Genomic DNA, 12,778 nt, shown 5'->3' with positions numbered 1-12,778 from the left:
CACTATTATAAAATTAAACCTTTTGTATATAAAAAAATATTTGCTAAAAAGTTGAAATTTACTCTGAATGATTTTTCGACCATTGTTTTGTATATGATGCGATATTAATAAGCTGTGTATAGCATGTTTTATTTTTAAAAATAAAACATGCTCTACACAAAGCGATACTTTTATTATATTTTACACTATTTATTCTTTATGGAAGAAATCAAAAACAGCTCATTCTAATACTTTTTTTACTTTCCAGACGCAAATGACATAATATCCCTGCCAAACCACTTGACAGTGCGATTTCAGAAATAAAATATCGATTTGGAAAATCTTAAGTAAAAATGGGTTTTACATCCCCTCCCCCCAAGTAAGGGTATGTAGAGATTTTTCCATACATTATATTCCTCCTCCTCCTCGGGACCCTTACGTGATTAATGAATGGCCCCTAATGAATGAACTCGAACAAAGTCACTCTGCCTCAAAGGGTTAAAGGGACTTGAAATAATTTAAACATTTCTTAAGAATGCGCACGCAATTTAGTTTTTCCTCACGCATGAGGGCAACGATCAAAGTTCGATGAAAATTTCGTCCTTCCCTTATAAGAAGAAATTCTGAATTACTAAATCTTGAGTTAGATAAAAATTTTCTCCATATAAGAAGGAATTCTATTCAACTAAATCTTCTGCTCGATATTTTTTCCCCTTTTAGAAGAAATTCTGTATAACCTTTTGGAAGAAATCCGGCACATTTCTACATGCCACACAAAACTTTGTCTCACGACTAGAACCTCTTTATATTTAGAAGAGATAGCTGAAATTTTGAATTAGTAATTGTCTGCAGTTTAGAAACCAGGGGTGACACTTGGGGGGAGGGAGTCATGGCGCAGACTGCGCCGTTGAAATTTTTAGGGGGATTGTTTTGGCGGGTTGACGGGGTTTTTTCTCATTTTGGGGAGGGGGTCCTGTAGAAACCCATAGAAACGCCAAGTGTTCGAGCCGATTTCTATTTGGTGAAGTTCTCTGATAATAATGTTTGTTCTCCTCATGAATATTTTGAATTTATCTAGGTACATAGAACAGTCCTTTTTTCACCACTACAAGAGGCTCGATGACCATACAGGAAAGGTTGGATACTAATTTCAAAAACAATAAATAAAAAGTAATAAAAAGAAGTTGAATCGGAGGGGGGAGGGGGGTAGACATTTTCTTAATCTCAAAATTCTACTTTCCAAATTTTAATTTTTCAATACTCATTTCATCATTTTTTTTGTTTGTTTGTTTTTAACGATATTTTCGGATGCATTAAGCTTTCTTTCACGCTTTTTTTTCCTTTCTTTCCTTGACTTTTGCGGCAAAGTAGGCTAAAAAGGGGGGTCACGGTGTTCTTAAAATGTTTTAGGCTACTACTTGTTAAAGAGGCTACTTACTTGATTTATAGTGCGTAGCTCTTCTTTTCTTATCATTTCAACAGTTTGAAATTGGCGCTTCATCGTAGGAAAATGCGGATATGGGGACATTGGTCCAGTGCCAAGCCTAGACTCGAATTGGAGGGCAAAAGTGAAATTTAAACTCTATTCAGTTTTTACAGCATCGATTTTTTTCGCCTCACGACCCTTCGGTAAAAGAAGGACTACCAAAATGGGCAAGCTCCAAGGTTTAAGGGTTCATTTTCTATAATAATGATTGGTCGGTTATATGAAGCATAACGTCCAACTCCCGTCCTGTGTCACATTTCCCCCAAACATTTCTTACTTTTTTCCAAAATCAGAGAAGGAAAAAAAAACTTTGTATTGTTTTTCTATTTAATTAAAAAAGTTTCTCTTTCTTCTAAAAATCTAAACAAATGGCATCCGTTGTTTGCAGATAAGAACTCAAAACTATCAAGAGCAATTTTTCAAAAATGGGCCAAAATGTGATTTGTTTTTTGCCGATCGAAGCTGAAAAAATCTTTTGAGTGATGTCTTTCTTAAAAGGTTTGATGAAGTATTTCAGTAGTAATGGCGTACTCACAAAAATATCCTAAAAAATAATTATACGATAATTCACTATAAATATTTCCAGGGAAATATACTAAATAAATACCGACTGCTGATTCCTCCAAATCTTTGTGCAGCTATATTATCATTGAATTGGTAATCAAACAAAATTCAGTAATCCCGAAAACGTACCAACTTTGGCCCCCACTTTAAAAAAAAAAAAAAAAAACCTTCATGGCTAAGAATAAATGCTATTAAATGACTCCTATTACAAGTTTATCAGAAATAAAGATCTTGAAACCCCCTGGGTATGAGCTCGCGAACCCTCCAGAGGTCAGCAGACCATAATTTGAGACACTGAAACAGTATCCTTGATCATTAGGTAACTCGAAGTACTATTTGCATTTCAGTGCTTTAATTCTGTAAGATTTTAGCGCTTGTAAGAAAAAGCAAATAGAGTTCCATAGTCCAAAGAGATATACATTTATAAAGTGCTTAAAATTTAGAATAGGATATACGCCTCAGGAATGTAGCCTACATCCTCGCTTCCAAGCAACAGTAAAGCATCTAATCAAGGACGGATAAAGAAATTTTTCAAGGGGGGGGGGGCATTGATTTTTATTACTTACTGTTTACCATGTATTCTGGTTTAAAAATATTGATCGCAAAGATTTTAGACTCCGAAACAGTTCCAGGGGATAGGGTCCCAAACCCAAACCTCCCATCTCCCAACATCAATGAAATTCGTCTACATTTCAGTTTTTTTAACTTCATTTCCGAAAAATTACCAGTGGGTTATCCCTCAAGGGAGGGGCGATCGCCCCCATCGCACCTCCATTGTATCCGTTCCTGCATCTAATCCCAGAAATAACAGTAAGATATCTTACTGTTGCTATGAGGCGACGATATAAGCTATTCCAATTTTTCTAATCGATATTAAAGTACCTAACTTCAAGCCTCAAGGAGGAAGGGGGTCTCCTCCCCTAGTTTCATATGTAGGTCATTGTTGCAGAGTAACAGAAATATAAGGCATATAAGGTCAACTAAAATGTCCCTAAAAATGCGGCAAATGACCTCCAGAAAGCGATTTAAATGCTTGGAAACAGGTGACTTAGCCTACATGTGCTTTTTGGTAAAAACCAGGCACGGCGAAAAGTTGAAAATCATTTTTGGTCTCTAGCTATTTTTTTTTTTTTAAACCCGATTATGGGTTCGAAAAAAAAAAAAAAAGTTATGTCGGCGTGTAGTCGCGTATTTAAGTGAACGATTCATCAATTACGAAATTTTCAGCGACATATTCACTACCGTCGTCCGAACATAATGGCAAAACTAGGGGTGCCCTGCCCAACCCTCACCAGCGATTGCCCCCCATCTCCAAATACCCCCTTCAAATACCCTTAAAACACCAATCATCGAAATTTCAACGGCGCAGCGCCATGAGCTCTCCTAGGTCGGCACCCCGATAAAGCGATTTTTGTAAAGAAATTTTGCTCACTTCAAAGATTGACAAATTATAATTTCACAGCGTAACAAGCAGAAAAGTCAAAACCATAAATTATAGAGTTTTAGCTAACCTATTTTATTAAATAAACGCACGAACTTATTCATAAAAGATAGATAAGAGAAGAAGGTTCTCCAATGCTTTCTTTTACTCAGCTTTATTACTGTTTGAATAGAATCCATGTATGTTTCTTTCGGGTATCCTCGGAATTTTTCATAAATCATGCTCTTTAATTCAACACAACATAAAACAACAGTCACAGAAAGGTGAAGACCTACTGTAAAGTTTTCGGAGCTCCTGTGGTTCACCATCTACCGTCTGGCTCACTAATCGTTCTGAATGGACTGTCGTACCCGGATCCGATTCCTCAAGTCGGAACGCCGAGTTCTCCAACCCGGTGGAGTCCCGTTTGCGCTGCTTCTCTAAGGCACGCAATTTCTGAGAATCTCTGAGGGAAGAACGCAAGAACTCATTTTCCTTGGCTTGACGATCCGAGTCCTCTCGCCGCTTCTTCAGTTCTTCCTGAAAGAAAAAATGATTGGAAAAAAACTAAAAATACGCGAAAATTCGATTAAAAAAAAAAGAAAGAAAAGCTTTTATAACATGAAAATTTCTTGTGCAAAAGAAGGCTCGAGGAATTTCCCTTTAATTTTTCGTACCACGATGGGAGCATCATACTAGACGCATGTTAGAAGTGACCAATTCGGGGTACTGTTGCATATCAAACACTATCAAGGTCTGTAGCATCAATAGCCTAAAGTTATACCCCTTCTACTAAACAGCTTTCCTAGGTAATATTCATGTCGATTTCCTCTTCTATGTTGCGAAGAATCTTTCGAATTTCAAACCTACGCAAGAAATAATTTGTTTTTTCTTCTTGATCTCTTCGTTGGCAAAACATCAGGAACCTATCTAGCAATATAAGGAGAACCACAATACTGACTTACATAAACAGACGATCTTAGTTATTTTCCATACAGGGTATAAGAAACATTGGGACATGCAGAATAGTGAGAAATGATAGGACCTGTTGTTGTATTCGTTCTTGCACGTCCCCGTTGGCCAGCAGAGCTAGACCAGGTACATAACATCGTACATCCTCAAAAAAATCCAACATTGTTAAAAGATCGTCAGCTTAATCCTGTTTGGAGAGCCTCAAGCACGCGGGAATGTGTTCAGGTGAAGCCAGCTCAGAAGAACAACTGATACTAAGTTCAAAGCTCTTGGATTCCGCGGGAAACTTCATTGATTTAGGGTGACCACTTCGAAAGCAGGCGAGAACAGTTTGTTCCTGTCGATTAAAACCGAGAGCCAGATATCCTCCAGGACGAGTAAACTGATACCAAAGGTGCTCTGGGGGACAATCCAAGTGGTCTTATTCTTGTGCTTTATTTTTGAGAAAATCTCCAAAAAGATGAAAGGTGCTGACGGCACAGAGATATGAAAATAATCAAAGAAGCAGGCGCACTGAATACAGAAAGCGAGTCTCTATAAACTATTTTCATACTACCTCTCAAAGCAGGGGTCAGAACTTTTCCAGTAGGTCTATATGTGCGCTACAGCGCGTGAAATAGTCCGAAATTCAAATATCGAATTCGAAGTACATGCATCCCATAGTGCTATTTCTTTCGTTATAAGTTTTAGGTTTTAAAGGATACCTGTTTTCCTAGGTTACGTAAGACTCAACACAAACTTTATACATATGTATATTCTAAACGTATACGTATATATAGGGCGACTAAATAAAAATCTTGGCGACTGGTTCTTTCACACAGCGAATCTTCCAGAAGCCATGTCATACTCAACTTTAATACAAACTCAGAGAAATAACTTGTCTGGCGCTCAAATTTTGTTTCTAGCTCCTATAGGAATTTACAATTTTTGTCGGTCTCTGCGTAACCACATCGTACGAGTATGTACTTTTCATTTGCCAACACCTTAGATCCAATGAGAAAAGATAAACATCTTGTCATATCTTACCTGATATTTTCGTATCCTGTCCATTTGCATATCATCCTTTGGAAGGGCTTCGTCTTTCTTTTCTTCTGTCTTCGGGGCGCCGCGAACTAACTCCGAGATCCGGGGCGTGGGCGGAGTCCGGCGCCTTTCCTCTTCCTTCGCCTGACCATCCTGCGAGGAGACGGAGCGCACATGTCGACCACTGCCTGCAGACTCGGTGCTGAAGCGATACAGTCCATTCTTCTTGAGGCTCGAAGTCTCACGAATGGACGGAGGCTTCTTCCGTGGTGGAGGATATCTGCCAAAAAAAAATAAATAAATAAATAAATAAAATAAAATAAAAACCTTCAAATTGGTGCAGGGGCGGCATTTCAACATTTCATTGGGGGGGGGGGGGGGTCGAGTTTTTTAAACATGAATTTTCTCAGTGTGGAATAAAATGCGAGTACTTTTTTTTAAGTAAAGTCATTAAAGAAATTCAAATTTTAATATCCACACTTTTAATTTATTTTATAGTCAACTATAACAGAAAAGATCTTGATACTACCGTTTCTAAAGTAAATTTTTAATGCACGATTTTTGGAATCCAGAAGAAGAGGAAATCTTGGTACTATATTCCGTCAATATCCAGTGGCATGCTCTTGACAGTATAGCTGAAGATGAAAGTCTTGCTTGTCCCATCATGCACAAAAAAAAAAAAAAAAAAAAAAAAAAAAAAAAAACAATCTCTAACCTTCTGAGACACGAAAATGATCTTTCACAGTTAGCTGAGTTGATTGGAATCGGTGAAAAAATAATTGAAGCTACAAAGTTATGTTAGAAAACGCATCTTTAAAATTTTTTTTCTTAAAAAAAACCCACGCAAGTTTAAAATTTGTGCTCTAGTCTTCATTTTTCATCATTGAAGTACACTGGCTCTTCGCAAAACAATTCTATTTGCTTCGTTCAACAACTTTTACTTGTAACTGAAATACTTTATTTATCTTTTTCAATAACCTGCACATTAAATATTGAACTTAGATTTATCACTAAATCTTGTGTTAATTTCATTAGAAACTGAGTGAATCTATTATTTGATACAAAATATTGAGTCAATCATTTGACTTTGCATCATCATGTGCATTTTTGTCACTTTTTTATTTATTTATTTTTAATATGTCCAATAAATCCAAATTAACAAGAAGCTCTTAATAGAAGCTCAATCAAAAGTTCTAGCTTTAACTTTTGAAGACCATTTTGTACCTCACCCAGCAAAAGTATCTGTTGATGCACGAATTTTTTTCAAAAATAGCGTGCCTTTTGTAAGAAGTTTCCATGAAAGTATGCAATGTATTGAACTGCTCAAATATGCCTCTTAACAGATGGAATCAATGTTCACTCACTAACTGAACGTATATTTAAAATATGAGCGCAACAATGAACTCAAAATACCAAGAAACTTCTCGTAAAAATCGGGCCAGTCACACTGCACTGCCCTTTCACATTGGAAGCAGAAGCATCATCTTAACACTGCACTTACAAGTATGAGGCATTTAAACCATATGAGGAAATTTCTTCTTTAGTTGAAACAAACTTATTCTCCATCTATTTTTTTTATTATGAAAGTTCTGAAAATGATTAATGAATTTCAAAGTTTTTATCCAAATAGCGAAAAACACTTGCTCGTGGCTGGACAGGTCTCGAGTTTCATCAACTTTTACTAAAGATATTCTGCAGATTTTTTTTTTTTTTTTTTAACTTCCTATTGCATATGATCACTGATTTGCGCATTAGGTAAATTGAATTTCCTGATTTCTTAATATTCTGCGCAAAATATTTGGGGGTGCAACCGCCCCCTCTTGCTCCCCCTATTTGCCGCCCCTGAATTGGTGTAATCTTGTTTAAAATGTTTGTTTTGATGTTTCTAAATTTCAATAGGATTCGAAATCTGGAGCATTTTTTCAGACCCCCCCCCCCCCGTGTCAAGTGATTCCCTGTTTGACACTCAGTGTCAGTGTAGCCTCCTCAAATTGATTTACAAGTTCCGCTGGGTTAGCGTCACAGCACTACTGCGATGGAACTGCAACTTTGTAGGCCAATACCACTTTCGTTTTATTGAACTTTGGAAGGAAGTGAGCTCTTTCAATTCATGCCTCATTTTACCGGAGTCAAACAATACTTGCTTTTTTTCTCCCCAGCACCAGCAAAGTAGTTTATTTAATAGTTTTTACATTAAACTTAAAGAAGAATTCTTAGAAAATAAATAATCATACATACTATTTTTAATACGTTTAGTTATAATTTCCCTTTAACAAAGTTCATAAGTAAGGGATTATCCTCATAGAAATAATAGGCGATGATCGAGTAACCCGCGTGTTTCAACAATGAAACTCGCGCCACGGCATGATAATTTGATAATGTGTTTTGGTAATGTTTAACATGTAGGGAAAGGCTTCATTGAGACAAGGCTGAACTCGATCCGGTAACTTAACTGTTTTACTGGTAAGACTCATTTCAGGAGAATGGAGAAACGAAAAAGCGGTCAACTATGAACGCTATTGACGGGCGGCTTTCTCGTTTAAAAAAAAAAAAAAAATGGTTATTTTTCCTTTACTATATTAACTTATAAAACCGGATTTTGAATTCCTGTTACCGCAGTTTGGAATTCGATAGGCAGACCTATGTTGCCATCGAGAGGGAAGCAGAGTAAAAACGGTAAAAGTAATTTTGCTGCGGGAATTTAATAAATCGTCAGAGTACGAGTGTTTCGCACAGATCAGCTAATCGTCAGCTAATTCTCACCTGGGTGCAGTCTTGGCAACAGCAACAAACGTGTCTGGAACGTCGACGGCCCGTTCGCGATGCCTAGGTGTCTGGACCGAGATGACCGGAGTAGTAGTGTTGTTGTTGTTGATACTGTGAAGGGTGTTGTTGTTGTCGATGTTTATCTTGGGATCCTTCATCGCATCGCTGGGAGATTCTTCCGGCGTTCTGGAAACGATTGTCTTGATTTCACACACTGTTCCTAGAGGAAGGTAAATAATACCGCTTTAGTTATTTTTCTCTCAAGAAAAATAATTCCAACAAAAGTGTATACATCTTTTGGCAGTTCAATAGTGAATATCGCCTAAGTGTATTTACAAGATTTATGGTAAAGCTTGACTACGAAGAGGAGGCGGGCGAACTAGAGGCGGAAACGTATCACTTTATTTTGTAATAGGTAGTAGAATCAGCGAGAACGCGCAAGCAGTATAGTCGCGCGTTCTCGCAACTTGCAGGGTGACAAGAAATAACTTAAACACACATAATACACCATAACTTTAATGCTAATGAAAATCTTTCGACCAAACTTCAAAATAAAGGTGAGAATACATTATTTCGTCTAATACATTTACAAATTTTCAAAGTGGCTACCTTTAGGATTAATACAGAGCTTTAAACGTGTCACAAAATATTCGGTTCTGGGTCACAACTCAATTACTGATATTTTATTCTATGACTTTCATAAGGATTTCTTTTGGGATGCCGAAGTTTCATGCGGTTTAGCACACACCTTTGTCTCCACGATGGATCAAACAGGGGAGGGGATTTGATCCACTGGGTTCAAATCTGGGAAATACGGTGGCCATTCTTGAGCTCCAATGAAATCCGAAAATATGTCTTGCACCAGTCTTGAGTGCCTTTAGCTCTGTGTGCAGGTGTGGAGTCTTGTTGGAAGGTCCATCTTTTGTTTCTGTTGCGCGTCAAAGTAAATTTCTAAATTCAAAAACTCTTACCATACATTTAACCTCTTCAACGCTTCCAAAAGTCGCATGGCAATGAAATCATTTGAACTATGGTCATCAGATATTCCTTCTATTTCTTCGTGTAGACATTGTGACACAAGCAACTTGGACAAACACTTGAACTTTTAACTGACAACAATTTAATTATAACACATGAATTACAATGTTAGATAGCAAACAAAACTTGTTAGTTAATAAACACAACATGAAGATTTCTAGGAATATATAGGATTGCTTAAAACTGAAACTGTACATACTGCGATAAAATTCTAAAGACTGCCACGAGCTGCGCGAGTTCGGCTGATTTATAGAAAAATAACTACTCAGTTCAGTTCAGTTCTTAGGCGTTTTCGACAGTTTTCAAAGAACTTTTGCGACCACCGAGGTAAGACAACATCTGCCGAAATGCATTTGCGATATGCTTTTTGAATAATATTTTATCCCCTGATCAACAAAAACAAGTGATATTTTCCTACTAGCACATATCCCAACCCAAACCATTAGATTGGGGTCGTTGACGCAGTTCAGGGAGTTCCTGGAGACAAGGTTGTGTGCTAAACTTCCTAAACCTTCGTCATCCCTAAAGAAATCCTTATGCAAGGGATGGGATAAAATATCAGTAAGTGAGTTGCGGCATAGAGCCGACAATTTTGTGACACATTAAACGCTATGTATTAATCCTAAGGGTAGCCACTTTGAAAATTTGTAAATGTATCCATATTAAACGAAATAATGTATTCATATTTTTTTTGAAGTTTAGTCTTAATATTTCCATTAACATTCAAGTTTTGGTGTATTTATTATGTGTGTCCAAGTTATTTCTTGTCACCCTGTACAACATGAAGTGTTCCGTTTCCGCTTTCAGTTCATACGTTATTTCTCCGTGGTCAAGGTATAGCACAATATGTTAGGGAAAAAATTCAGGGAAATCACAGTTGTCACAGTCACCAAGTGACCAAACTATGACGTCTCGCAGGAGTCACACCAATCAATTTATGACATGCTTCATGTGACTTCACTGTGACGTCGCTGCAACAATAAATTTGTGAGTGACCGGTCATGTCCGGTCACATTATGAAGACGTCACCGCAATCGCAATATGATAACTTCACAGTGGCGTTTCGTTCAGTGCTCACCTGTGCTTTCGTTGTGAACGTCCTTGGATGTGGACTTGAGGGGTTGCCCGGCCGGGGTCTGGGGACTCGGGCCGGAGAGCTGGGTCATCGCCTCCTCCTCGGACTGCTGGCCGCTGCTCACCGAGATCACGAAGGTCTCGCGCACGCGCACATCGCTCACTGAAACGAAAGAGTAAAGTTTCAAACAAATGTCCGAAATTTTGAAAAAATGATTTTTAAAAATTATCTTTTTTAAAAACTGGTTTTACTTAATTTTCAAAAAAAAAAAAAAAAAAAAAAAAAGTGGGTGTGAGGGATAGATAAATATATAATCAAATAAATTAATTAATTTTAAAGTTTTGAGTAAATAAAAATTACAAAAGGATAAATAATTCACTAATTTACAAAGAAATGATAATTTAAATTTTCACACAAAACTTTTTCTAAAGATATGTAACAGAAAAGCAGAATATTCAATGTTCACATAACATATAACACCAGAAACTTTTCTTAAATTTTTTTTTGCAAAAGAAAAATAAAACGGAAGGATTGCTGCAATTTGTTTCCGATGTCCTTTTGTTCATTGAAAGAAGTCGATAGCACGTTGAAAAAAAAGGGAGGAGGCGATGGGAAGACTTATTTTTGTCGAAAACCTACCAAAATTTTTTTTGAGATAAAAGCAAATGCGAATTACTTTGAGATACATTCATTTTTCAAAGTAACACTCCAAGAAGAAAGTGGCACTTAAAAACCCATTCTTTTTCTTGTACTCAACAGACATTTTTTGCTCAAATTATGCTGCCGAAAATATCCTGCTGCTGAGAACGAGACTTCAGCTTCAAGGCTTGTTACATTTTATTGTAAAAAAGGGTCATCAGACAAGTTGAAAACAGTTAGTTTTTCCGAAAGTAGAATAATGAAAGTAGTTAATCTCTGTTTTTATGTTAAATATTGCAGATATATGAGCATATTTCATGTAATTCCTTTCTTCTCCAATTGTTTCATATGCTAAAATATTATATCACCATTCCTGTCTTTTATATCACCATTCCTGACTTCAAAAGTAACGTTAGATAATTCATCTTAATCTGAAGAGAAAAAAAAAATCGCGAAACAAATAGTTCAACATTCTGATTGAGTGGGGGGGGGGGCGAATAATTGACATGAGACGATTAATCTAATTTTTGAAAGTAGGTATCCAATACTTTTACTATAGAAAGTCAGTTTCAAAAAAAAAAAAAAAAAAAAGAAAAGAAAAGAAAAGAAACATTACAAATCACAGTTCAACATTGAATGACAAAGACTAGGAGAAAAAAAATTTAAATGATTCTTAAATTGAATATTTAGAATTGAGTTATTTTTTGAAAACGAATATCAGTAATGTAAGATTCCGGGCTGTTGTGCCGTGATCTGAGTGTTGTTACTCCAAACGTTGCGGCGGCCATCTTCAGTGTTAGCGTGGTCGAAGCGACATCCTGGCAACTGATGCAGATATCGAAGTGTTGTCACTATTTATGTAGGAAGAGCAAGCTCTCCCTTCGTTCTGGGCCAGGATTGGCTGATAAACGTTCGCCCTTGTTTCTGGTTGGCTGAAACTTGAGGTTTCTTCATTCTGGTTGAAGATTGGCTGCTGAACGTCCGTCGCTGTTTCTGGTTGGCTAGAAGTATCTCTCGGGATAATCCGTCTAAGTGTAGCATGCCAGAGTTTGTTGATCTTAATTCTTTCTTCCTTTATGTTAAATGTTGGGATGTTTGAAAATTTCGATCGCATCTCTGTTTAATCTGGCATAATAGTGAGACGTCCTTGGAAGTATTTTGGTTTCTTTGAATTTAATGTCATGGGTGCCATCACTAAAAGTGTGTTCCGCGACTGCTGATTTCTCAGAGTGGCCCAGACGGCAATTTCTTTAGTGTTATTTTACTCTTGTATTAACGCTTCTTTTTGTTGTTCCAATGTAGGCCGATCCACAGAAACATGGGATCTTGTAAACTTCTGCAGCAGACAAAGGGTCTCTCGCATCTTTCACTGATCGTAGTAAGTCGCTGATTCGATAGGTAGGCTTGAAAACAGTCTTGATGTTGTGTTTGCGCAGCCGTCTACGTTTGGAGTAACAACACTCAGACCACGGCACAACAGCCCGGAATCTTACAACATTATTGACACCGGCCGTGGAAGCCTTCATTCTTACATTGAATATCACTGTCAATTCACTAAGAATCACAAAGATAATTAATTGATTTGAGCGATTTAAGCTAAATGTCAGGCTTTGGGGCGAAGAGAGGGCCGAAAGCTTTTGGCAATGTTTTATGAGCAATTTTGATTAATTTTTATGATATATGAAAGTGGTATGCTACTTGTAGTGACTCTTGATCTAAAGATTATTGTACAATCTGAGGTCCGGAGATAAAATTGCCTCCCTAAAGTGTAAGAGATAAATAGAGAGATCAGATTTAGTCTTTTTTCCCTCTCTCG

At 37.1% G+C, this 12,778-nt stretch overlaps 1 protein-coding gene across 2 annotated transcripts in view; it reads right to left on the bottom strand.

Moving 5' to 3' along the window:
* The window catches only part of LOC129235251 (protein PALS1-like), a 185,400-nt gene that overhangs the window by 36,386 nt on the left and 136,236 nt on the right, over window positions 1-12,778 (bottom strand). For both annotated transcript variants that reach the window (XM_054868959.1, XM_054868960.1), the window contains 4 exons: window positions 10,327-10,485; window positions 8,208-8,430; window positions 5,448-5,724; window positions 3,746-3,989 (listed from right to left, as the gene is read on the bottom strand). In XM_054868959.1, coding sequence (XP_054724934.1) covers window positions 3,746-3,989; window positions 5,448-5,724; window positions 8,208-8,430; window positions 10,327-10,485 — 903 coding nt within the window. The remainder of the gene's footprint in view (window positions 1-3,745; window positions 3,990-5,447; window positions 5,725-8,207; window positions 8,431-10,326; window positions 10,486-12,778) is intronic.

This window comes from Uloborus diversus, chromosome 2 (genome assembly GCF_026930045.1).
Source record: "Uloborus diversus isolate 005 chromosome 2, Udiv.v.3.1, whole genome shotgun sequence".
Classification (NCBI taxonomy): Eukaryota; Metazoa; Arthropoda; class Arachnida; order Araneae; family Uloboridae; genus Uloborus; species Uloborus diversus.
Note: the sequence above shows the minus strand (reverse complement) of the source record. Positions and strands in the feature narration are given on the sequence as shown.